The 26,213-nt window shown below is 53.0% G+C and overlaps 2 protein-coding genes and 2 long non-coding RNA genes across 15 annotated transcripts in view; 2 read left to right on the forward strand and 2 right to left on the reverse strand.

Moving 5' to 3' along the window:
* VGLL4 (vestigial like family member 4) overlaps positions 1 to 23,468 on the forward strand; it is a 162,928-nt gene extending 139,460 nt beyond the window's left edge. For all 4 annotated transcript variants that reach the window (XM_023218430.1, XM_023218431.2, XM_023218429.2 and 1 more), the window contains 3 exons: positions 14,588 to 14,810; positions 20,108 to 20,231; positions 20,721 to 23,468. In XM_023218430.1, coding sequence (XP_023074198.1) covers positions 14,588 to 14,810; positions 20,108 to 20,231; positions 20,721 to 20,992 — 619 coding nt within the window. In that variant the 3' untranslated portion in view covers positions 20,993 to 23,468. The remainder of the gene's footprint in view (positions 1 to 14,587; positions 14,811 to 20,107; positions 20,232 to 20,720) is intronic.
* On the reverse strand, positions 1,024 to 13,909 carry LOC111546920. Its single transcript, XR_002732974.2, has 4 exons — positions 13,789 to 13,909; positions 5,169 to 5,369; positions 2,466 to 2,873; positions 1,024 to 1,570 (listed from the first exon to the last, which is right to left on the reverse strand). It is a non-coding gene; the product is annotated as an uncharacterized LOC111546920 (long non-coding RNA).
* On the forward strand, positions 9,294 to 14,569 carry LOC111546919. Of its 3 annotated transcripts, none has more exons than XR_002732972.2 (4): positions 9,294 to 11,625; positions 11,999 to 12,950; positions 13,649 to 13,722; positions 13,838 to 14,569. It is a non-coding gene; the product is annotated as an uncharacterized LOC111546919 (long non-coding RNA). The 3 variants fall into 3 exon arrangements; XR_002732973.2 differs by having other exon boundaries at positions 9,294 to 11,271; positions 11,377 to 12,950; XR_002732971.2 differs by having other exon boundaries at positions 9,294 to 12,950.
* Positions 23,469 to 24,496: 1,028 nt separating the features above from the next.
* Positions 24,497 to 26,213, reverse strand: part of ATG7 (autophagy related 7) — a 278,184-nt gene continuing 276,467 nt past the window's right edge. For all 7 annotated transcript variants that reach the window (XM_023218426.1, XM_023218421.1, XM_023218424.1 and 4 more), the window contains one exon: positions 24,497 to 24,768. In XM_023218426.1, the coding sequence (XP_023074194.1) occupies positions 24,736 to 24,768 (33 nt within the window). In that variant the 3' untranslated portion in view covers positions 24,497 to 24,735. The remainder of the gene's footprint in view (positions 24,769 to 26,213) is intronic.

Here is a 26,213-nt window from a genome sequence, read left to right on the forward strand (position 1 = left end):
AGACGGATGGTGTGGTTGGTGGCACAACATACCAGTGTACTTACTGTCACTGAAAAGTGGTGAATTTTATGTATATAGTACTTTACTATAGTAAAAAAAAAAAAAATACTGAGAACTGTGATGATCAACTTCAGGTCAACTGAATAAACGTTAATGAGTCAATTGTGTGTGAATCCTTTATATTCCATACTCACCTGGGGTGACTGAGGCTGTGAAGGAGAGTCAGGCAGCTTGGAGGGCAGACCAGCTCCAGGATTACAGTATTTGGTGCCTAATAATAGAGAGATGTGATGCGTGATGACTACTGGGGGTGGTGATTTTAATTGAATTTAAAGAGTACTTAAGAATCACCATTACCATCTGGTTTGGAAGCTGTCATACAAAGGAAAGGTGCATGCAACTTGGGGTGCTGGGGGACGTGCTTCTGAATTCTCTGGAGGCATTATTTGAATCATCAACTTAGGAGTTTGGGAGAAGAGATGCCACTTCAGTGATGAATGGAATGATTGAACCCCCCCCCCCACTTTCTTTTCAGGCTTCCGCACTGCACACTCCACAGACGAACACTTCTCGGTGAAATATGATTTTATAGCCAGGGGATTGCATTTTATAGCCAGGGGATTGTGAGGGATGTTACAGTGAAGCGCAGTAGACAGCTTAGTTCTGAATTTTTTGCAGAATTTGAAAATGAGACTATTTGAAAAGAAGTGCAGTTTTATAACTCAGATCAATGAAATAGGCTCTCAGTACTGTTTTTTTTTCCCGGTCCCGTGGGAACTCTGCTTTATTTGTCATTAGGGTGTCAGTTGTCAGTAAAGCAGTAGCCTTGCTAAGCACCTGGAGGTCCTCAAAATAATTTTTTCTTTAGGTAATTTAAATCTTATTTCTGTAATGCATCTTATTTCTGTAATGCAGTCTGTTTTTTTTTTTTTTTTTTTTTTTTTTTAGAAAATTAGCTTGGCCAACCCTTTCCCCCTTTCCCCCTAGTTTAGGAAAGATGGGGCACAGCCCTGACTACCTGGATGCTGAGAGGTAGTTCATGTTGAGAATTAACACACTACATGATTGGCTCTCAGGAGGAAGGCCCTTATGGTCTATTATTACTTTAAAGAATATACAGTAGATGCCTCAAAATTTTCTACTAGATGAGCATTTAATCACTTCATATACTCATACTCAAATTTTCAATGGGTGTATAATAATTTAGCTCAATAGTTTTTTTTTTTTTTTTTGGCAGAGTTTCTGAGTTCAGTCAGGGTAGATCGGTAACTTTAAGAGGAAAACCAGGTTTAAAATTTTTACTTAGTGCCGAATGAATTTATTGAACCAGAGGTCTTCCTGTAGTTAGGGAGAAGTGCACAAAATGATTTCGAGCTGGTTCCTACCAACCTTAGGGCTGGACCGCGGGAAGGCAGCTGGCATTCAGGCAGTTGCGGCCACGCACCCGCGTGTGGGGAGGAGGAGACTGCCACACACCACGTGACGCAGAAAGGCAGTCTGATTATTTGTCTCCGATATGCCTGCATGCGCTCATTCCTGTCTGGTCTTTAGCCGGTGTGGGGTCACAAAGCTGAAATAACGGGAAAAAAAGAATTGGAGACTTTGATGCGACCACACTGTGCAACATGGGTGTGGAAGTGCCTGTTAGCATCTTGGGTTGTTTTGAGGAAAGGATAGTACTGGTGACTGCAGGTCTTGGAATAATCCTGATGGTGAAGGTTAGTGTTTGTTAGACTGTCTGCCCTGGTTTTTGGTTCAGAAACGTGCCACGATAAATGAAAGGGAGTGAGTCATTGCCTGTGTGCCCTATTTCCATAGGCTGCTTCTGGAGTGTGACCCTCTTAAATATGAATGTTCACTTGTGGAGTGTGCCCCGTGGGTGACAGTTTGGAGACAGGGTTTCACCATGTTGGCCAGGCTGGTCTTGAACTCCTGGCCTCAAGTGATCCGCCCGCCTTAGCCTCCCAAAGTGTTGGGATTACAGGCATGAGCCACCACACCTGGCCGCTAAACAGTTTTATAATATTTTCCAGCAATTTGCTGCATAATATGGAGTAAAAACTAGGAGTGAGCCTTCAAAAGAATTTGAAGTTACGAAAGATGACAGTGCCAGTCGGAAGAACAAGAGAGGGAACGGAAGAAGGTCTCCTTAGCCTACTCGTTTCTAGTGGGTTGGCGCTGGCCGGGGCTGTCCTCCTTGGCTTTCTCCAGGAGCCCCAGGGCCATGGATGGCCCAGCCCTGGGTCACCCAGCTTCGTGAGTTCCTCTGTCTGACTCTAACCTGCTGGTGCTGGTTTCTCCTGAGAATTTGTTTAGATTTGGTTGGCTCATTCATAAAATAGTGTGTGCCAGGCACTGTTCTAGACACTGACTTACGGACACCTCTGAGCAGCCTACCGAGCGATCACTGTTCCCGTTCGTTTCCCTCCAGGCGTGTCTAGAGGGAAAGTGTCTTCTCCGCTAACCTTGAGTTGGCGGATGGACTCTCTCCATCCTCCGCCTTCCTGAGGTGGGCATCGGAGGCCGTGGGTCCTGCCCTCCACTTTTCCAGCACAGGGAAGGCCTTTCCAGCGGAGCTCAGAGTCAGATTGAGGGTGTGGGGTGGAGTGAAGCAGCAGGGAGAACGGGACGTCTGGGTCGACTAGCACTGGGTGGTCTTAGTGGTCAGATGCCTTTTCTTCACTCCTCCTCTAGTCCTCGCCCCAGCTGTCTCCAGTAGTCCCCGGAGGATGGCAAGGCAGGATGCCGACGTGCTGATGCCTCTGCTGCTGTGCAGAGATCGTCGCCTCTCCCAGGGTTTTGTCCACCTCAGACACTGCAGCTCAGTGAGGAAGGAGTAGAGGGTTTTTCATCCCTTCTATGATACAGGGATTCTGTTTAATGTCAAAAAATATGATAGTGGTTGTATTTTTAACATATTCCTTGAGAGATTACATAATGACAAAAACAACTACAAATGAGCAGCAGTAGGAATTTTAAATTATTTTCAATGTTATTAATCTCAGCAACATCTCTATTCATTTGAAAACTCTAATGTGGGACACATCTGTTTTGCCTGTAAACAGTGCTTAGCGTGCACATGGATTCCTGCCCCATCTGAATTAAGTTCGGGGGGTCTTGGGCGCAGGTGGGCATCCACTACTGGCCATGCTCTCACAACTACTTTCCTGGCAACAGTTGCTAACGTGGGGGCAGGTGAGATGCTTTACTGGTCATGTTCTCAGCCATGACCTGTTTCTGAAACATCAGTTTTTCTTAAAAAACTAAAGCTAATAATGGAAAACACGTGTAGACAGTTCTGGTTAAAGAAAACTGGTACCTTGTTTACATAGAGTTGAGCTGTTTAGAAACGTGACCTGAGGATCTGGGCAACCTGGACGTGCTCCAGGCTGCTGGCCAGCATTTCCGTGAGTCCTGCCTCTCTAGAGGCACCTGGTCTGGAAAGCCTGCACACATTCCCAGGCGAAGAGGGTCTCTGAATGCTGGAACTGGATATGGGAAGGTTGCAGGGGTTGGCCCTGAACTCACTCAGAACCTGTTTGCTCTGACTTTATGCCTCATTCTAGCCAAACCAGCCACCTGGCTTTTTGGGCCACCATAGGGAGAATGGAAAGATGGAGGCTACCAGCAGCAGCATTTCCGACAGGTCTCTAACTGAAATTACTTAGAGTTTCGCTCCTAAGGCTGACATTTCGGGTGTCTGGGATCTTTAAGCGGCTGCTGCTGGGTAAGTGCGCACTGTGCTTCTGGACCCGCCAGCTTTCCCAAGTGTCTTCCATCCCTTGCACTGATCTGAGGACTGATTGTGCTCAAGGAAAGGAGGGACCCACTTTGCCCTCGGTGCTCTTTCCAGCCTCAAGGTGAGAGAGGGGCAGCCTCATACACGATGCAGATTCTGGCTGAGCTGCCGGAGGGAGTCAGAAGAAGCTTGAAGGCTGGAGTATGTGGAGATGCTGGCTATGCTGATTTAATGACTGTCAGTCTTGAGAGCACAGTGACTGGAAACCCTCGGCGCAGTTAGAGCCACAGAGTCCACACTGACAGGGGAGCAGCACAGGTGGACACCCATTTGCTCTCTCAACACTCAGGGCGACCACCTTCCCTCCAGCACCACGGACCCCAGCTGCTTTTGAACCCTCCGGGCACTGGTGGCAGGGGAGCAAGGACCTGAGTCCCTGCTCTGCCACCTGCCAACCACATGGCCCTGGGCAGATCTCTCCACCTCTCAACCCACTTTCCCTCGGTGTAAGGTGGGAGTAGGGGGTTGGCACAAGTGTTGAAGAAGAGAGGAGGAGGTGCAGGAGTCATGAAAAGATCTGCAGCTTTATTCTTTCATCCTCCCCAAACACCGCTGAGCCAAAAGGTTTTGGATGGTAACTCGGCCGACAAGCTTCTTCCCTCTTGTTTGTAGGCACATATAAGATGGGGCTTTTTCTCCTGGCTTCCTGAACCGATTTGGGGGCAGCTAACCCTCCAGCTTTATATATATATATATATATTTGTTGTTGTTGTTGAATTGACAGTAATTGTACATATTCATGGGGTGTACATAGTGAAGTTTTGACACATGTCATGTAGAGTGATGAGCTCAGGGTGCTTAGCCTCCATCATCAAACATTTATTGTTTCTTTGTGCTGGGGACATCCAATATGTGGATATTGTTTGAAACTATGTAGTGTATTATTAACTGCAGTCACCCTATAGTGGTCTAGGTGACCACAGTGCTGGAACTTACTCCTCCCACCTGGCTGTAATTTTGTATCCTTTAGCAAATCTCTGCAGCCCCTACCTTCTCCCTACCCATCCCAGCCTCTGGAACCCTCAGCTTCTTACTGGCAGGTCTGGGCTGACCTGGCTTCCCCAGCTCTGGTCTCTGCTTGGACTGTCATTGTGTGGTGCTTGTGCAGTGCCTCAGGACAACAGGCATACAGGACAGGTACCCGAGGCCCAGTGGATCTCAGGACCTCTCTTTAAATGTCCAGAGGAATCTTGAAAAACTTTCAGGTTGATCATAGATAAAGCAGAAGAAACATGGGTGTGGCAAATATCTAAAGCCATGTAAAGCAAGGCAGTGGGTGGGTATGGCCTGGGGAATTGTATTAGTTTGGTAGGGCTGCCATAACACAGGACCACAAACTGGGTGGCTTAACAAAAACGTATTGTCTCACCGTTCCTGGAGGCTGGACGCCTGAGATCAAGGTGTCAGCAGGGCTGGCTCATTCTGAGGGCTATGGGGAGCGTCTGTGTAGGCCTGTCTCTCAGCTGCTGGTGGCTTCTGCCATTCCATGGCTTGTCGATGATGCTCTTCTGTCTTCACATCTTCTTCCCTCCATATGTGTCTGTCATTGTATCCAGATTTCCCATGTGTTCTAATAGGACACAAGTCATACTAGATTAGAGCACACCCTCATGACCACAGCTTACTTGGTTTTTGGTAAAGACCCTATTTCAAATAAGCTCACAGTCGGAGAACCTAGGGGGTTAGGACTTCAGTGTCTTTTCAGGGGGACACAATTCAACCCATTACAGAAATTAAAGGCAATCCACAGAATAAAGTAGAATGGTCAGCAAGTGTATGAAAAGATGCTCCACTGCCGGGGTAACTGAAGAAATGCAAATTAAAACAACAAGAAGGAGTGATTTCATGCCAGGAGAAGGGCAGAAATCCACAGGCTGCCAAAGCTGGATGTCACCGAGGACACACAGCAGCAGCAGCGGTCAGCTACGGCCATCAGAGGGACACCAAAGTGGATGGCCGCCTTGGGAAGGTTTCTGGTCACATGTGTTGAAGTCAAAGGTGGATGACCTGCAAATACTGACCTGAGAGAATGTCAGAAGCCCTGGTCCCCAGCACCAGGAGACATGTCTGAGGACTTAAGCACTACGGTGCCATTTTCCTTCCCTCCCTCCCTCCCTCCCTCCTCCCTCCTTCCCTCCCCTCCCCTCCCCTCCCTCCCTTCGTTTTTTTTTTTTTTTGGTTTGTTTGTTTGTTTGTTTGAGACGGAGTCTTGCTGTGTTGCCTAGGTTGGAGTGCAATGGCTCAATCTTGGCTCACTGCAGCCTCCGCATCCCAGGTTCAGGTGATTCTCCTGCCTCAGCCTCTGGAGTAGCTGGGATTACAGGCGCCCAGCACCAAGCCCAACTAATTTTTGTATTTTTAGTAGAGAGGGTTTCGCTATGTTGGTCAGGCTGGTCTCAAACTCCTGACCTCAGGTGATCCACCTGCCTCGGCCTCCCAGAGTGCTGGGATTACAGGTGTGAGCCACTGCGCCTGGCCTATGGGGGCCATTTTCATAAGGAAAAAACCAAAGAGTGCCCAGGCGCCGGGGGGTGGGGGGTCAATAAAGGAACGGGTACATATGCAGTGGTGTATTTGTATGGAGGAATACCACAGAGCAGGCAAATATCATGGATAAGCCAGGTCTCTGTGTTGGAACATGGGTAGAGCTCCAAGAGCACATGAGGGAAAGACACAATTGTACAACAAGACATACAGTGTTCTGGCATGCTGGAGTGTGAAGCATGCTACGGATGTGTGCTACCAGACACATCCACGTGTGGCCAGAGGACGACAGCCAGGTAGCAGGAGGCACCAAATACAAAACAGGATGCCCCTGGGGATGAAGAGAGGGGAATGGGACTGAGAAGGGCCTGCAGCAGGGACCTCATGCGTCTGCATGTTCTGCTGCTTTCATCATGGCCAGAGGAAAGAAAAGGCCCGAAGCAAATATGAGAGCACATTTTCATTTGCTAGTTCTGAGTAGTAGGTACGCAGGTGTTTGTGTTTTCCACTCTCCCGGAAAATGGAAAGGCTTTGGAGCCAGTCCAATATGTATTGGAATTGTTGTACTGGTTCTGTAAACTTTGAAAAGTTACTTAGCCTCTCTGAAGCTCAGTTTATTTATTTGTAAAATGGAGATGATGCTTGTTTTGCAGCGGGGCAGTGAATTTACTAAGATAAGGCCTAGCGTATGATTGGGCATGTCCTTCAGTAAATGAGAGCTGATGATAATAAAGATAATCAACATCAATCACTTTCTCAGAGAGTCCCCAGCTCTTTTTCTGGACAGGGTCTCACTCTGTCACTCAGGCTGGAATACAGTGGTGCAGATCTCGGCTCACGGCACCCTCCACCTCCTGGGCTCAGGTGATCCTCCCACCTCAGCCTCCAGAGTAGCTGGGGCCGCAGGTACGTGACACCACGCCCAGATAATTGTTCTATTTTTAGTAGAGACAGGGTTTTGCCATGTTTCCCAGGCGGGTCTTGAATTCCTAGGCTAAAGCCATCTGCCAGCTTCGGCCTCCCAAAGTGGTGGGATTACAGGTGTGAGCCACGGTGCCCGGCCAATACGCTTCTCACAGCTGTCTCGTGATAGATGGAGCAAATGAGTCCTGTGTTGCCTGGTCCATGGAATCGATTTCTGAAATCTGAACCAGCAAAAAGAGGGACACTACCTTTGTGGGGAGTATTTTATTTTTATTTTCTGAGGCAGGGTCTCACCCTGTTGCCCAGGCTGCAGTGCAGTGGCTCTGTCATGGCTCACTGTAGCCTTAACTTCCCCCCGGGCTCCAGCCATCCTCCCGAGTAGCTGGGATTACAGGCTCCTACCACCATGCCCAGCTAATTTTTATATTTTTTGTGGAGACAGGGTTTTGCCATGTTGCCCAGGCTGCCTCGAACTCCTGGGCCTACGCAGTCCACCTACCTTGGCCTCCCAAAGTGCTGGGATTACAGGCATGAGTCGCTGCGCTGGCCCCTTTGTGGAGAATTAATGGGGGAGACGTTCTGCGGGCGGACGGCTGTGGCAGCCACGCTGGCTGTGGCAGCATTCACACTCGCGTTTGATTCCCTGGACGTTTTGGTGGCTTTTTCTCAATTATTAAACAATGTTAAGCTATGGCAGTAGCTGCTGACGCATAGAAGGCAGAGACAGTCTGCCCTTGTCCCTGCTGGCGAGGGTGGGCCGCGCCGTTGAAGCCAGGAGCCTCAGGGTCACCTCCGTCTTCAGGGCAGTCCGAGTGTTGGTATCTTCCCGACTTTTTCCTGCCCACGACACACCTGTTGCCATTTGTACCTAGGAGGGCGTCTCTGCCTTGGCCTCTGCCACCTCCGCAAACATCGTCTCACCCAGGCCTTCCTTTGCAACCACCTCCCCCACTTCCCGTGTAAAGTTGGCACAGAGGAGTGACGCGGCTTGACCAGGATGTCTCGGGGACACACCCAGGCACCGTGTTGCTCTCTGGGAAGCAGTGAACTCTCCCACTCACAAGGGGAGGGAAGCCACGGCGATGAGTTCCTTCCTGTGTGTGTGTTGTGGGGCGCTTTGGATGAGCTTGGGGACGTGAAGCAGGGAGGAGGTGAGAGGAGGACAACAGAAGTTGGAGGAAGGACCTGAAGGGAGAAGACATCTCACCACTGTTTATGCCCAACATTTAAATGTTCCCTAAATTCTGCGTTTTCACAGAAAAGTCTTTTCCACCAGTCATTTTCTCCGAAATCTCCTTAACTCCCTTGTCATTTGCCACAAATGCTGTTAACTGGACTCACACGTACTATGTGTACCTTAATGATTCATTTACTCTGTGGACAGTTATTAGAACATCTGGTATGTGGTCACCTGTGTGAAGCCAAGGAGATGAGGATGTGGGGGCTGCAGTGTCAGCCCTCCCAGGAGTGCACGGTCCAGCCAGGGATCAGGGTCCCCTGGGAGCTGTGCCTCAGGAGCTTACTGACGGAGAAAGCCAGCTAGGCGGGACTGTCTGGGGACAGCCTGGCAGCCGGCATCTCCGCACTGCTCCTTTCCTGCGGCTCTGTAGTTGGGGCGGGAAGGTGGGTGGAAATGGTGCTGGTGAGTCGGAAAGGCCTCCTGGAAGCTTGGGATGGAGCTGGGAGGTGATGGAGAGTCTCTGGGTGGTCTTGGTGTGACGACATGCCACAGGGCTGGTGTCTGTGGTGGGCGGCCTGTCTGGGCAAAGCCTTCATCTTCTCCACCCTGGCCATCTCTTCTGTAAAACTGGAATGGGCTCACCTGCCCTGTGCGTGCCAGAAACCCCAGGGGGCAGCAGGTAAAGGTTGGGAGGAAGTTCTTTCTATAGTATTCATGTAAAATTTTATTATTTAAAAAGTTGTGGTCAATTAGCAGAGCATACAGCTGACCACTTTAACCAGGTTTAAGGGCACCGTTCGGTGGCATTAAGTCTGTTTTCTGAGGAAGCTTTTTAAGATTAAAGATGTGCTAGCAATCTTAATTATTTAAAAACAGGGTCTTGCTCTGTCACCCAGGCTAAAGTGCAGTGGCGTGACCATGGCTCGCTGTAGCCTCCACCTCCTGGGCCCAAGCAATCCTCCCACCTCAGCCTCCAGGTAGCTGGGACCACACGTGCGTGCCACCATGCCCAGCCAGCAACCTCATTATGATGTGTTAAGACTATGTGGGCATCCGGCTGTCCTGCCAGTTCTTAGAGGTCAGATTCTCCTGTAACTGCTGCGGTGGGAGGGAGAGGATGAAAGGGCTATAGATGGGGCTGTGTCCTGGCCCACTTACTGGCCCACTGCTGGCCCCTCCTTTGAATCTCTGTCTCCACCTGGACTCTGGTACTTGGGGGATGTCTCTGCACAGCCTTCAGTCTACTTCTGCCGGGCACCGCCTGTCATAGGGATGTTCTGCTTTGCTGCCTTAGGATGTTGTTTTGTGGGAGGCCACGGCCCAAGGCTGCCCTGGGCCTCATCTCTGTCACCGGGTGGGAGCACCTGCCCTGCCATGGTGCCCAGGGGCCTTTGGGGACCCCAGAATATATCCTCAAAATGTCTTGTACCCATACATACCCCCTCCTCAGGCAGAACTCAGACTCAGGTCAGTGTAGCTGGCGGCGGTCCGTGGTGAACGAAGCGCAGTGCAGGCTCAGAACGTCAGGTGATGGGGCTGGGGGCTGAGCATCCTGGAGCGCATTTGTTGGAGGGCGGGAAACTCATTTTAATGTTGGAGGGCGGGAAACTCATTTTAATGAGTATCAAACATGCAGTGCACTTTTTTCACGTGATGGATTCTTTCAATGTCACTGCTTGGAATCTGGTTTACTTTTCCCCAAATATGATAGACATTCTTGGTTTCTCAGCTTAGAGAGTGTGTGGCCTTCAGTCCTCAGAAAACTCTGTCCTAGATGATAGTGTTGTAGGCCTCTCTTTCCCTCCCTCCTCTTTCCATCTTTCTGTCCGTGGGCAGCTGGCAGTGGAAGTACCTGCCTAGGATGGGGATGAGGCCCGGGTCAGGGCCGGGTGCCGTGCAGCCTCAGCGGCTCCGACGGGCCTGGCACGGAGCCAGTCGGAGTCCTTTGGGTGTTCGCGGGGATGCAGTGGGCTCTCTCGGGCACAGTCGTGACCAGGGGCGGAGGGGACTCCCATCTCCCGGGCAGGATGCATGCGGTTTTCTGCCGTCCTGGGGAGCACATGACGCCTGGGAAGCAGTGGCCGGGAGGTGATTCACCCGGGGGAGCAGGGCCTGGAAAACAGTGTCTGTCTTGAAGCTCCGGGAACCAGGAAAATGAGCTGGAAATGTGAGTAATGTATAATTTTACTAAAATTAACCAGCCAGTTCTCTGGGCCTTTTCTCACTGTTTTCAGCATCTTTGTCTGACCCGTAGTGCCCACTGTGCTGTGTTCCATGGACCATCTTTCCAGTTAGTGCGCCTGGAAGTCCCCTTCTCCCCGCTGCCCTGCGTAGGGTAGGCGCGCAGTGGGGCTATGGGAGCACAGATGGTGGATTTAGGTGCGGGGCTGCCCTGTCCTTACCTCTGCCCTGGCAGCTGGCAGCCCTGGCACCCCTCTCCTCTGTGTTGTGGTCTCCAAGTCATGCTTGGATTTCCTGAGGCGCCGCTGAGTCTTGCACGTGACTGTGCCATGCCCCTAGGACATAAGGTGCGAGGGGTGGGCAATGCCTTCTGTGCCCCGACCTTGGCTTCGGACATGGGCAGATGCGGCCTGAGCTTGAGGCTGCTCCTCCTTGCCACCCGGGAGTGTCTTTATCCTTGGACTTCTGTCTTTAGATACTTGGACCTCGCCTGGAGCCAAAGCCGTCACTTGGGAGCTGCAGCCCCTCCCGGGCCTTTCTGTTCCTGCTAGATTGTAAGCCCGTGAGAAGGCAGGGCTGTGGCTTCCTTTCTGTAACCTCCACAGAACAGAGACTCAACTAGCACTGGCTGAGTGAACGGAAGTCTAAATTCAGAGGCACACCATGTTTGAGGCGCTCCTGAATCCATGACATGAGCCCCCAGGTCCGTGCACTTCATGAAGTGGCCCGTGGAAGTATCAGTGAGGTGGAGAGAAGCCATTCACTCATGTCGTTAACAATGAAATTGTATCTTTATCTGAATTTGAAGGGAGCGGGACACTGAAGATGAGGATGTGTGGTGACACTGATGAATTGAGTATTCGACAACCAAGCCCTGTTTAGGTAGAAGCCAGTGGATCTCAGGCCTGCTTGGCTTGACGTCCGTTCTGTGGAAGATCCTCTGGTGATGTCGGTGTCTGGGATCGTAACCCTTGAGGCATTCATTGCAGAAACCTGTGCTGTCTTCTGAACTGCCGCGGACAGCTGACATCATGGACAGGCTGGTTTCAGTATTAAGGTTTTTAGTATTTTAATGTTTTGAAAATCGCTAGGATGTATGTGGCGTTGATGGAACCTGCTATCTAGGCTCTGGCCAGAACATTCTCTTCCATGGTTGTCTTAATGGGCTGGACGTTTATTCCTTAATTGCTTTTAAGACATTCTGTATCATCAGCCAGAGAATAAAAGGAAAGAAAGAAACCCATAAACGAATACTGGGTCCTTTACAGCTAATCACCCTATAATCAATACACTCGGTTCAAGACTGACAGGGTTCTCTTGGTGCTCACTAAGGGCTGCACTGCGCCGCTGTGATTGTTTTGGTTTAGGGCTGACTGGGTCCTCTTGGCACTCCCTGATTTTGGTTTGTGTGCTGTTTGTCCCCCGTTTAGGGTCCTCTGGGTGGATCTTACTATGACCACATGGTTACATGGAGACGCCGAGGCTTGGAACGCCTTGGGGCACTGAGTGGCAAGCCGAGCACGTGCCCCTGCTAGAGATGGCACAGAATGACATCACAACATCACAGCCGAGGCTACACTCAGGCCCCCTCTGGTGCTTCTCCTGCTCAGCCCTTAACAGCTCACTGATTGGGCTGCAGAGTCCATCTGAAGGCTTGAACGCACCTCCAGTTGACTCCTCAGCCCTCCAGCTCTCCATGATTCTGCCCATCCACAGTTCCACTCCACGATACCTGCCTTTCTTACCCGGTCACCCATGCGCTGTTTCTCTTCATTCACCTGTTAAGTCTCTCTCTGTGCGCCCATGGTAGCAGGGTAATGAGATAGGAGGGACGAGGTAACGTGAGGAGGGGCAGGTGCGTAGATGAAGAGATCATTGACCGTGGGTGATGGGTTCTATATTAAAGATTTGCATGGGGCGCTTTGGGATTTTACACTGCAGCTGTGGTTGGCAGTGCAGGACAGGGGGAGGAGGGAGGCTAGAGCGGCACCGCCTGTACACAGCCACAGAGGCACAGAGTGGCTGCGTCTTATTTGAGGAATGGCAAGTAGACGGCTGGAACTACAGAGCACAACATTTGGAGGCCTGGAGCCAGAGATGAGGATGGGAAGGTGGTCAGGCCCAGAGGCTACCAAGGCCCGTGCTGAGCTGCTAAAAATGTTAACTAAGGGCTGAATGTGGTTGGATTTGCTTTATAAAGAGATTGCTCTGGGATGGATACAAGCAAAACAGGAAATCTGAATAAGGTTGGTAGTTGTCTTACCCTGGTTGTGATATTGTACTGTAGTTTTACAAGATGCCACCATCCGGGGAGTCGGGGTACAGGATGCATGTGATGGCTCTGTGTTCTTACAGCTGAAGTTAATCAACAGTTTCAGAAAGGTATGCCTATCACATGCATGTGTGTGTGTGGTGCGTGCATGTGTGTGTTTAACAGAGCGTATGCGTTTGTGTAACATATTCAGTGTGTGCGTGCGTGTGTGTAACGTATTCAGTGTGTAACATTCTGTGTGCATGCGTAACATTATGTGTAACATTCGTTGTGTGTGTAACATTCAATGTGTGTGTGTGTAACATCTTCAGTGTGTGTGTGTAACATATTCAGCCAGTCCGGGATGGGGGCTGTGGCTGCTGCTTCACCAGGGCAGGCTCAGGCTTTTCTGCGAGTTAAGACAAGTGACTACTTGCAGACTCTGAAAACAATTTGTATTTCTTAAAGAAAATTCACTCAAGGCCTGGCGCAGTAGCTCAAGCCTGTAATCCCAGCACTTTGGGAGGCCGAGACGGGTGGATCACGAGGTCAGGAGATCGAGACCATCCTGGCTAACATGGTGAAACCCCGTCTCTACTAAAAAATACAAAAAAAAAATCTAGCCGGGCGAGGTGGCGGGCGCCTGTAGTCCCAGCTACTTGGGAGGCTGAGGCAGGAGAATGACGTAAACGTGGGAGGCGGAGCTTGCAGTGAGCTGAGATCCGGCCACTGCACTGCAGCCTGGGCGACAGAGCGAGACTCCGTCTCAAAAAAATAAAAAAAAAGAAAATTCACTCAAATCATGATTCATCACATTTTTCTTTAAAAGACCAGCTCATTAGTTATGGAAAAAGATTACCCTGTCAGCGGAGAATGTGGTGAATTCAAGAGGCAAGACCCAAGGTAGATGCAACTGTGGGACCCCTGGAATAACGTGTGGAGGGTGGACCGGGGCTGGCCATGCCTTACCTGTGTGGGGCCAGTGCCTAATAGATGCGACATGTAACACTGCCTTCAGACTGACACATCAGATGGAGGCGGTGCTGACTGTCTCGCCTGGATTCCACGTGGCATCGCCTGAGAGCTCAGCGCATGGCCAGGGCTAGGGATGGACCTTCTGAACTCAGTTCACTCTTGCTCGTGTGTCCTGGATGAGAGAGCTGCGTGCTGGCTCCCTGCGGCATCCTGGGAGCACCAGAGCAGACGTCACCACGTGTCAGCCAGAGGAGCCTGAGCTGATTATTCCACCACTCCGAGTCTCGGGGTTCTCGTCTGGAAAGGGGGTGGTGGAGGCATTGCCTGCTTAGTGCTGTTAGGAAGACGGGCTGAGCAGTACTGTGGAGGCTTAGGGCCTGGCATGTAGGACACAGCCGGTGACTGGATCATTGTCAGTGTCCCCGTCCTGTCCAAATGGCAGGTCCTTATCAAACCAGCTTGGCCTCCAGCTCCCCAGGCTCCGAGGGGGTGGAGATTATTGTAGAAGTGAACAGAGAGTCGGGCAGAGGACGCCGCTGAGTCAGGGGCTCCATCTTCTGTGGAGCTGACTTTGGACTCTGCCGGCAGCAGCCTCCCCGGCACCCAGGGGCTTTGGGGTCAGGCTGACCCGGGCTGGTAGCCGGCTCCTCCTCATGCTGCCCAGCCACACGACCTGAGCTTCAGGGTAAAGAATTAAATAAGCAACACGGAGTGCCTGGCACACAGTCACTGTCCCTTTTGCCTTTCAGAAAATGCCAGGGATTCCCTCTGAACGCTCATTCCTCTTTTTCAGGAACAAGACTGCCAATGGAGACTGCCGCAAAGACCCCCGGGAGCGGAGCCGCAGCCCCATTGAACGCGCCGTGGCCCCCACCATGAGCCTGCACGGCAGCCACCTGTACACGTCCCTCCCCAGCCTCGGCCTGGAGCAGCCCCTCGCACTGACCAAGAACAGCCTGGACGCCAGCAGGCCGGCCGGCCTCTCGCCCACACTGACCCCGGGGGAGCGGCAGCAGGTGGGCCTCTGTCTGGGAGGGTGGCAGGGGGAGTCCAGGGGCTGGGGGACTGAGCTGGATGGGGAGCCCCGGGCAGAGGACCCTGAGGGCGGTGGTGAGGGAGGGAGGTGGTAAGGGATGCCACCCTTCGCCTCCGTTCTGCACTTGGGACAAGGGACAGCAGAACAGGAGTCCTCCTCTTCTGCTTTTACTTCCTGCCCAGACCTGCCCAGGCCTTGCCTCTTAGCACTCATGGCTTTGGGCAAGGTGCATGTCACTGGGGCTTCATCTCTCTCCTCCCACAGTACAGGGTGGTGACTGTGGTGTTTCTTCCAGCAGTCTTCTGTGGCAGGCCTGATTCTCTTAGGATCAGTGTAGTCATCCTCAGGGGGTCCTCCGTTTCTCCTTGAGAAGGTCACGCAGATGAAGGGAAATGTCAGGCTGCTTTGCCTTGGGCTGGGGTCCTGCACAGTTGATGGCCGCAGGGTTGTGAGCCCATGCTGGTCAGAAGCCTATGATTGGTAGGTAGGGAGTTTTTTCTATTAAAGGAAAATAGGAAATTAAATGATTACATAATAAACACAGTCTGCTTGGTAGAAACAAATCTTTTTAAAAATGGGATTCCTGGGGAAGTGTGTGGGAGAAGGCAGCAGCATTGAGAAGGCTCGGAATCACTGCTTGAGCTCTCTGAACCTCCAGGGACTGCGACCTAATCGCTCCTTAGTCACTAGTCAGCATTTGCTAAGACTGACCGGGAGGATGGTGCTGTGCCCCGAGGGGTGCCTCCAGGCTCCGTGCATTCACCTGCGAGAGCCTCTGTGTCCCTGCGGCACCCCCGGGGCTTCCCTCAAGCGGCACTGCCTGGTGTCTGTCTCTGATGGGGTCTGTTGGAACTGCGGGTGGGGTAGGCCCTGGGAGTTGGGAGAGGTGGTTCTGGTGCTTGGGAATCCCGCTGAAGCTGAGAACAGTTGCCTATCTTGCCTTGGAGTCTGACATTGTAATCCTGTTTGTTTGATTCATTCATTGAACAAAATGGCATAGACCCCTATTGTGTGCCAGCAGGTGCCAGAAACCAGTCAAGCAAGATACAGTCGTTGTTCTCAGCACACTCAGCTTTAGTCTGGAGGAGAGATTGCTGGCTGATGTGTCTGATGGAACCTGGGGCCAGGTTATCACTGCTGTTCATTTCAGCGTTTTACTAGTGCTCACCATTTACCCAGCCCTCTGCAGAGCGGAGCTCTAGGCAGCCAGAGATGTGTGTGTGGACACTGTCATGGCCACAGGGAGCTCCCAGTCTAGTTGGGGAAATGGATGTGAGAAGAGAGGATTGTGCTCCTGGGCAGCAGCAGAGGCGTGTGGGCAGTGCGACCCACAGGGACCCGCTCACTGCCTCCGGGGGTGGGCAGTGGACCTTTCTGCTTTGTGAAGCTCAACAGGCATTGTAATGATGCCACGAGCCATGGCCTGAACCGTGCAGGTGGAACTTGGCTCTCTGGCCATTGCCACTGCTGTTGGGGGGTCCCTGAAGGACAGGGGAATGGAGGGGAGGATTCAGCTGTCATCTCAGAGCACCCACGTCCAGCCTCTGGCCCTTGGTGACCTGGGGGATGTAACTGTGAGCCTCGTGAGCTGTCTCTGCCCGCAGGGTCAGGGTGGGCCCTTGGCGGGCTTAGTGTTTTCTTGGATGATTTATTTCCTTGACTCTTCAAGGCTCTTGAGAATCTTGCAGTTGGTTTTCGGTCACAGTTGCTTTGCAAAACAGAGTGAACAGAGTGGCCTGACTTTCTTTAGCTTGTCTCCCTCTCTCCAACCTGGAATGGGCCTGGCTGCCCACGGCACACGTGGCGAGGGCCCCTCCTCGTGCCTTGGGGCTCCTGAGCAGCTTTCCTAGGAGGGAGAACCTCAGCTCCCCAGCTGTGTCCTTACAGGATCCAGGCCTGGACCGAGGACAAAGCCAGGGACCACGGGGCTCCCCAAGCTGCCCATTTTCCTGGGAAGGGCACAGTGGCCCTGACTGGAGCTGTCACTTTAGGCTGCGGTTGGTGGGGAAGAGGGGGTCAATCCTGCCCTCCTTGCCGTGGCTGCTGTCAGCACATGTCATTCATGTCGTAGCCATTCGTGGGGCTCCTTCCTGTGGCAGCGTGGCGGGGCCGAGGCCATGCACTGGAACCTCTCAGCTGGGCTCCAGCGCCCTGTTGAGGACACCAAGCAGCCACGTTGCCTGTGCTCCAGCAGCTCCGAGGCCCCTTCCCAGGAGTCTGTTGGGTGTCATCCTGTAGCTCAGAGCCAGGGGAATGGTGGTGGGGAGGGGGCTTCCTGGGGTGACAGCAAATCTCTGTGTCCACAGGCGGGCAGATTGCATGCTGCAGCCCTGTGGGGTGGACATGGTGGAAACCTTCCTCTGTGTGGCAGAAAATGTGACTCAGATCTCTGGGAACTTGGGACAGGAAAGTTCCCTGAGGGGCATGTATGGGGAGGCTGCAGAAAGTGTCCCCCCATTTCACGTTTGTGATGGCAGCTCAGGATAGACAGACACCAAGAGGGTGGCCTTGGGCAGCAGCCAGTGGGGAGAGGCAGGATAGGGTTAAGCTTTGCACATCGAGGGCCGGGCGCGGTGGCTCACACCTGTAATCCCAGCACTTTGGGAGGTCGAGGCGGCGGATCACTTGAGGCCAGGATTTCGAGACCAGCCCGGCCAACATGGTGAAACCCCGTCTTTACTAAAAGTACAAAAATTAGCCGGGCGTGGTGGTGGGTGCCTGTAATCCCAGCTGCTCGGGAGGCTGACAGAATCACTTGAATCCGGAAGGCAGAGCTTGCAATGAGCCAAGATCGTGTCACTGCACTCCAGCCTGGACGACATAGTGAGACGTCGTCTCAAAAAAGAAAAAAAAAAAAAAAAAAAAAAAAACTTGGTGCAGCCAGTCTTGGGGGTTGCTTTCAGATAGGACAGGCGGGAGCTCTCTCCCCCAGGGCAGCCTCTGTCTGAGGACAGTCACGGGGGTGGGGCAGCGGGTGAAGGGGTTAGTGACGGGGCTCATCCTGGCCCTGCCATAAATCTGCGGCATAACTTCCAGCAGGGTGCTTCTGGCCTTCATTTTCCCCATCTGGAAAATAAGGGCGTGGGGGAGGGGAGCCTCAAGATCCCATAAACGCTCACCATCTGGAGGCCTCGGGCCTGTTCTAGGTGGACGAGTCCCGGCCTGCACTCAACCACAGAGGCGAGGGCGAGATGTCTGACTCCAGTGGGGGCCGGGGGGTGGTGGAGCCAGTCCCAGGAGGGCTCACGGGCCACCCTGCATCCTGGCTTGTGGGGAGGAGGAGAGGATACCCAGACACTGAACGTCTTCGCATCTGCAGGTGACTGGTTAAGGTAATTCGCTGCAGCTCAGGTCAGGAGATGCCCTAAAGGTGTTCTGATACCAGTTGGCCAGCCTGCCCTGCTGGTCCCTTGCTAGAGACTCTCTTCTGAAATGGCCTTTCCTGCCTTGGATAGACTGACATAAAGGCTGGACAGTGAGCTCATTTCTTCCTCTTCCTTGATTCCCCCTCCCCGTGCTTGAAACATCTCCCCAGTTCCCCACATCTGCGTGGGTCAGGACATGCTCGCTGCAAAGAACAAGCCAGCTGAGCACAAAAGGGAGTTTTATTGGGAGGATCCTGGGGGGGTCTCCTTGAGCCCAAGGTCATGGGTCCAGCCAGGCTTGGGAAGGGCCTGGCCATCTCACTGAGAGCTGGACAGGGCAGGCCGTCCTTCCTCCTGGCTCTGCGCACGTCCAGGTCTTGGTATCTTGCTCTCTTGCTGCTGCTTGACCTCTGTGGTCAGCCAGTGTGAGATCTGCTCCAGGCCTCATCTGTCGGTCCCCAACCCCCTTTCCGACCCTGTCTGCTCAGCACTGTGAAGACCCTCGCCTGAGGCCCTGTCCACAGGCAGAGTGTGGACATTCAGCCCAGCTCCACCTGCCCAGGTTCTCTGCGCTGCCACCTGTGCACACCACGGAGGCGACACGAACTCTGGGCAGCTCTGTCCCACCGCGGAAGTATTGCACCACTGAGAAACCCTGAATTCTTGGTTTGTCCGCTGCGGCTAAGCCACCTCTCCCTCTACCCTGGCGTGTGTCATTTCTTGTTAGACCCAAGTACAGACCCTTATGTTTAATCCCAGTTCATCCTTGTGGATCCACATTTTCATCCTAGAATCCATTTTCGCCATTCCCAATCACTTTCTATCATGAGAAGGTCTGGCAGGCGAGCCTTTTGTGTCTTTATACCAGCTACTGCTGTGACTTTAATGGAAAGGGCTGGCTGGGAAGGACAAAGCCCAGCATCCCTCTGGCTGACATTACTGTCACCATTGGTCCCTGTGGGGTGATTTCAACCAGCTCCTCACTGGCTGTCCTGGAACTCAGCCCACATACTCCACCACCTTGTCCTCAGGGATATTGCAAGATACTTTTCCTGGGGGAACCTGAGGAAGTTCTGTTTAGTTCACAAATATTTTCTGTCCCAGGTTCTGCACCAAGGCTGGGGGGCCAGACATACTACCTGGTGTGCGTGGTCTTACAGGAGCACCTGGACAGACCGATGCACTTGCTGAATCTTGGTGGGTTGGGGGAGCAGGAGTGAAGGTGGGGGCAGCCAGTGAAAGGCTTCACAGAGAGATCTGAACAGGGCTTGAAGGAACAAGGGGAGTCTGCCAGGCAGACAGCGTAGGAGCGGCAGGGAAGGAGAGTGAGCCTGTGTGCAAGGCAGATCGGGCTGGGGTGGATGTGTGCCGTTCTACACTTAGGCGTATTTCCTCCATTTCCTCTCTGTCCTGATTTGTAGGTCATCACTGAAGCCAACTCGAGCTGGCTTTGGCCCAAGCAAAATGCTTCCAGTTAATTGCCATGTATTGAAGTGTCCTGGATGGCTCCAGGCACACCCGCGGCTCAGTGGACACAATGGGAAGGGCTCTGGGGACGTTACCGGGAGGAGCGAGGTCCCTCCTGCAACCCTCTGCCCTCCACAGGATGCTCGGTGTTTGTCTCAACAGATTTGAGAGAGGGGGACAGACCAACGCAGCAGTTGAGCTTTTGTCCTCTGTACTCTCACTGATCGAAACAGCCACGACCAGGGGCCACTACACACACCCGTGGAGCGGCGCTCACTCTGTGGACTGGCTGTGTCTAGCAACAGGACTCCGTGTTGAAGTGGGAGGTGGCAGACTGGGTCAGGAAGGGCTCCAGAACAGAGCCTGAAGGGTGCTGGGGAGGGCCCCGGGGCGGTGCCCAGTACTGAGGCGGGTCTCCACACACTGACACCCCTCTTCCCCGCAGAACCGGCCCTCCGTGATCACCTGTGCCTCGGCTGGCGCCCGCAACTGCAACCTCTCGCACTGCCCCATCGCGCACAGCGGCTGTGCCGCGCCCGGGCCTGCCAGCTACCGGAGGCCACCAAGCGGTGAGTGTCCCAGGCCTCCTCGCCTGTCACAGCTGTGCTAGTAGCAGCAGAGCCCTTCTCTGTCATGCTGTTGGCTGAAACCCCTTGCCCCTGAGCCCATCTATTGCTGAGGTTGAAAAAGTATTGAGCACGTCCAGTGTGCACCTAGTGTTGTGTATGGCTTGGGTGGGAAGGGCATGAGAAACACGCTGCCCCTCAATTTCAGGATCTCATGCCCTAGTTCAGGGAGGGCAGCAGCTACTGTTACTTAAATTTAATGCCACATTCTCTTTCTGAACTTGGACTCTGGCCCAGTGCAGTTGGTATATCACCATTTTACAGAGAAGTGACCTGCCCAAGTGCCTGACTTAGCCGGGGGAGGTGGGTTCTGTTTGCAGAGCCCACGCTGACTGTGGCAGCCAGTCCAGCTCTGGGCTGCCCGAGGGAGGGTGCTGCACCCGTGCCTGGCTGCAGCCACCTGTGTCTGACTGCCTTCCTGCTTGCCTGCAGCCGCCACCACCTGTGACCCCGTGGTGGAGGAGCATTTCCGTAGGAGCCTGGGCAAGAATTACAAGGAGCCCGAGCCGGCACCCAACTCTGTGTCCATCACGGGCTCCGTGGACGACCACTTTGCCAAAGCTCTGGGTGACACGTGGCTCCAGATCAAAGCGGCCAAGGACGGAGCGTCCAGCAGCCCTGAGTCTGCCTCTCGCAGGGGCCAGTCCGCCAGCCCCTCTGCCCACATGGTCAGCCACAGTCACTCCCCCTCTGTGGTCTCCTGAAGGGAGCGCCTCTTCCAACAACACGTGGATCTGCATGGTTTGCCTGAGCTTTGAACAGTCAGTACTTAAAAAAAAAAAAAAAAAAAAAAAAAAAAAATCATGGGGGTGGGGTGGGGGGAAGGGAAGGGATGGTTTATTCGCAAAAACCATGTTGGGATTTTTGTTCTGTTTTGTACTTGCTTGGTATCCGTACAAGGGGGCCCTCAAACATGATAGCAGGAACTACGTGTGGAACATCTGTCTAATGTAGCATCCTTACTTCCTGCCTCAGTTACCAAAGAAACCTCTGATGCAGGTCTGCCGCCCCGACGGGGCCAGGACTCCACAGCGCTTTCTCAGTCACAAGCCATGATGAATTGGTGACTCAGACGCTTTGTGCTTTCTCCTTTGCTTCTTGAGACCGGGGTGTGTGTGGCTCAGCTTCCACGGCGTGTTTGGTTCGGTCCGTGTGTGTGCGTGTGTATACTTGAAGAGAACTGTCGTGTCTGATTTGCACTATTGGAGGAGGACTAAAGTTGCCTGACAACTTTATGTGTGATGCCAGAACTCTGAGGGCAAACTGCTGAAAAACAAAGGGTTTAAGGATGACATTTCTGACCATTTGTGTGTTTGTTGTTGTTACTGTTTTTGTTTTTTTTTTAATCTAGACAATACAGCTTTGGAAGGGGAAGTCTCATACAGGTTATAGGTCTTTCTCTCTCTAGGTTTCAGGTGCTTGCAACTGGACTGCAGACTCTACCAATCACGGGCATTTTACCTTCTCTGAACACTGCAGTTTGTTAGACTAGAGCTGAGGTTGGAGGATTCCATAGTGCTTTAAACGTGATGCATGTTTTAATGGAGAAAAAATAGCTGGTTTCTATTAATTATATAGACAGTAAACAAAAACCTTAATACTTACTATCTTCTTTTCAGAATTAGTTTATTTTTTGTCAGTTACAGTCCTAGATATACTTACTGCTGGTACAGTTGTACTCTAAGATTTGTATTTGATACTCACTTTACTCACAAGTAGTGCGGGAGGCCGGCTCCTGGCAGGCCCTCGCGATGAGCAGCGGGTCAGCTGCGGTGTGGGATGCTGGAGTTTTGCTGCCGGCTGACAGCATTTTTGCATCCCTGTCTGCTTTGTTACAAGCTCCCAGGGGAGGTGGGGTTTGTGTCTTCCAGCTTCCCTACATGCAGAAACTGCTCCCTTTGAACCCTCTTGGCTAAACAGCAGATTACTGACAATCTGTGATACGGTGTTTTATACGCTTCCTCGTACGCTGGGGCCAAGGCAGTATACATTCCTCTGACTTTATACTGTTATTACTGCATTTTATTATTTGCTATATTAATAGCTACTAACTAGAAATTAGATGAAGCAAGCATGACAGACACAGCTGTGGAGGTCACAGCTGCTCCTTTTTGGTCCATGAGCGTTTCTGTCCCCTCCGCCTGGCCCATCAGAGGCTCATGATGATGGCACCTGACCAGGTGACATGGGTGTGGTCACCTCACCTGCAAGGCTTTGTGGACTCTGCGCCCTGCACGACCTCTGGTTTTACAGTTTGGCTGTTGAATTTTGGAAATTGGCACTGGGTGAAAAGGTCGGAGGACTGGCTCTTGTAGTCACAGGGTGGCTGCAGGCCTTTGAAAAGTAGAGGAAAGAAAAGCCCTTCTCCTTGCCCCGCACACATTTCACTCCCACCCTACTGGGCTTCCAAGCTTTGGCATTCAGGCCCTGTATTTTCTGTAGGAAAAATCGTTGAGAACACTTTTTTTATATAGGTAATTTTAAGACCATCATTACGCTGTGCGTAAAGAATGTACAGAGAAATTTGTAGGTATTTTTTGAAGAACATTAATTTGTTAATGATATGTAGCTATTTAATTTTTCCCTTTCCTATTGTAATCATTCATTTTTTGTTGTTGTTTGGAAAAAAAAAAGTTGATCTTTTTTTTTGTCGTAGATTTGTCTGTAAAAGTGCAGGAACACAGTTATTCTATGAGAACACTGCATCTGCATTCATAGCCACTAGTTTGTTATTGCTACAGGCTACTGAGCGTCGTAACAGGAAAACAACCCACTGCTGACCGGCTCGGTGGAGGACACTCCTGGGACAGGTCTCTTTGTCAGTGAACAAGGGCGTCACTCTGGGAGGGTCGGCGGTGCTGGTGGCCGGGTCCCCTGGTGCACTGACCTATCTGGGATAGGCAGTACCCTGGAGGGGGCCCTGGGCAGAGGGGGCAGCAGAAAACCAAACATTTCACTGAGAAGCCCCTTCCCTGCTCTAAGAAGGGGCTCCGTGAAGTTCCTCCCAGAGCCGCGCCGCCTGCAGCGCGCTCTGACCTTCTCTCCGTGTGTGTAAATCTGTAATATACCATTCTCTGTGGCCTGTATTTCCTGGAAGAAGAAAAAAAAAGGTTTGGCAGGCCATCTTTTTTTTGTACTTAAAAGTAGCCTTAAGAACAATAATAAAGTGCTCTTAAACCACATAGTGTACGTGTGGCTCTTCAGCCCCCGAGTGTCAGCGCCAGGCTGGGTGGGCGGACTCGGGCCCTGCACCTGTGCCGGCTGTGTCCTCATGAAGCTCCCATGAGCTGAGCGACAGCCACCGCAACTTGGACTGGCTACTTTGGGAGAAGCCTGATTTGAAATCTACCCTACTAAATCCTGCTGTTGTAAGGGTCAGCCCAGACTCAATTTTCACTTTGATTTTGGGCCTAAGACGAAAGCCGAAAGACTAAAATAGCAGGAAGAGTGCCTCTGGTTCCTACAGCATTCCAGGGACGATGCCTTCTACACGGGGCAGGGTGGTCAGAGGTACCCAGGCCATGGCCTCTCCTGGGCTTCCAACCCCTGCTCTTGGGGCCTCACAGCTGCACACACCCAGAAGGAGGAGGAACACCGGCTCCGGCCTGAGCTACCCATGGTAGAGCTGTCTGGCCCCTCCCCTCGGCTGGGGCAGGAAGGCAGCCCAGGCTTCACCTTTCTGGGCCTGGCGTGCTCATAAAGGCAGGGAGGACTCCACCTCATCCAGGCAGCTGCCAGGATCTGCCCCAGGCTCCTCCCCCAGCTCAAGGCAGCAACAGAAACTCCGCCCTCAAGCAGGCAGGCACAGATGCTATGCCCACAGCGGAGGACAGGCCGGGGGGCAGGGAAGCCATGTCTGGGCGGCTCACGCTGTCGGTGGTGGAAATCTGGGGTGAGTGGGTCGTGTGGGCCCTTTAGTCTCGCACCCAGCTCGGCCCTCCTCCCGCTCCACCAGGGCAGGCTGCAGTGTGCTCACAGGGCCCCACCCTCAGCCATGCCCAGGGCCCTCACAGGAGAAGCCTGCAGTGAGGCTGGCAGGGCATCCTGGGGATGAGGGTGCCACCTCCCGCAGTGGCTCTGGACAGGAGCTGGTTGCTCGCCTCCCCATTTGGTCTGTGTTGGGCCACCCCCCGAGGGCCGAGGGGAAAGGATCCTGAGGGATGGCTAACACACTGTCACAAGAAATAAAAACTGCACAGAGGACCAAGTCCCAGGTCAATAGCAAGGCCGAAGCCTAGGTTATTATTTAGCTCTGAACTGGTGGCATCATGAATCCCGAGCACCGCTGAACACTGGCCGCTCCTGGGCAGCGGAGGGGGTCCCAGTCCTCAGGGTATGGAGAGGAGGGGCCCAGAATCACCAAGCCTGGGGTCAGCAGTCCTGCTCTGGTGATGGAGAGCTCCTCAGCAGGCAGCCGGGGAGAAGTCAGCCCCACAGCGGGGCCATCTCAGATGGTCTCGTCGTCGCTCATGTCCCAGATCTGCGTGGAGAAGGGGAGAGGCTCAGCCAAGATGTCCCACTGCCTGGTGGTAGGCACACGGATGCTTTAAAACCGCAGTGGTCATGGCAGCTCCCACCTGCAGAACCACTCCCTTGTCTCTGAGGGACTGTCACCCCATTTCTGTACAAGGACACCAAATCTCAGACTTGCCAAAGCGTCACTAGTGCGTGAACCACCTGGTGGAACCAACAGTGGAGGGCTGGGATTTGCACTGGGGATTCCTCTGCTCACCTCCTGCACGTCCACCTCGGGGGCCTGTCCCTGACCCAGCCAGCCTCTGCTCATCCTGGCTTCTGCGGCACTCAACCCCACCCCAAGCCAGCTTATTCTCCTTGCGGTCCACCTGCCCTCTGGAAGGCAAGCTCCCTGAGGGCAGGGATTCTGGTGTGGGCACGTGCTGCCTGGGGAGGCTGCACCCTGGGTGCCTGCTCCACATTCCCTCTAAGTATAGTCCAGCTGCCGACACTCCCAACTCACACTAGAGAGCTGAAGAGCAAGCCCTCCCCACCAGCCAGGGTGGAGGTGGCCTGGAGCAGGACAGTAGAGACAGCCAGATCCTGCCACAGTCCCTCAACGAGTCTGAGCCTCGCAGTGACCCTGGGGAGCGGGAGGCCCCAGTGTGGCCGTGAGGAGAACGGAGGGACCCAGCAAGAGACACCCTGCCCGCATGGGCCCAGGCCCATTCATTCCCTGCGATCCTTGGCGTGAACGCCCAGGGAGACAGCCCAAGGCCAGCACAGCAGGTCTCGGGGTCCCTGGCACCCTGGGCTCCCTGGAGGGCCAGTCCCTGAAGCTACGCCTTCGGACTTTCAAAATTCCTAGAACTGGTTGCAAAAGGCCACCTCAGTGCTAGGAGGGCTGAGAGAAGGAACGGCACGTTTACACGAGGCTGGCCCAGGGAGACAGGAGGCCTGGCCAAGGTAAATACCAACACCAGCTTGGCTTTCAAAGTCAAGGACGTCGAAAATAAATAGAAGGAAATTTCCCTCTCCTGAGGACCCAGCTCCCAGGCTGAGGGGAGGCAGCTCTCTCACTTCCCCCGTCTCCCCTGAGGCCAAACTGTCTGAGCTCTCGGGAGGGGACTGCCAAGCTAGGTCTAGATGCCGGCCCAGCCAGTCTGGAGTCCAGTGACCAAATGTCCCTTTCTCTGGGTCAGGTCCCCACCGAGCTCATCCTCAGTGCGGCTGAAAACTCCCCTAGGGTGGGACTGAGCAGTGCAGGGCAGGGTGGCTGTGTTTCTAACAAAGGTTGCATTTAGGAGCCCCTGGATCTGATCTCTGGGTTCTGATGGTCTGAGTGGAAGAAACTGAGCCCCTGGAGGGTTTGCCAGCGCAGTCCATCCGTTCTTTCACTCTCCTGTTCAGTGAACACACATCCATGGAGCCCACTCTGTGCCACGCACTGTGCAGACCTGCTGCAAATAC

The sequence above is a fragment of the Piliocolobus tephrosceles genome, chromosome 2, assembly GCF_002776525.5.
Source record: "Piliocolobus tephrosceles isolate RC106 chromosome 2, ASM277652v3, whole genome shotgun sequence".
In the NCBI taxonomy this organism is placed as follows: Eukaryota; Metazoa; Chordata; class Mammalia; order Primates; family Cercopithecidae; genus Piliocolobus; species Piliocolobus tephrosceles.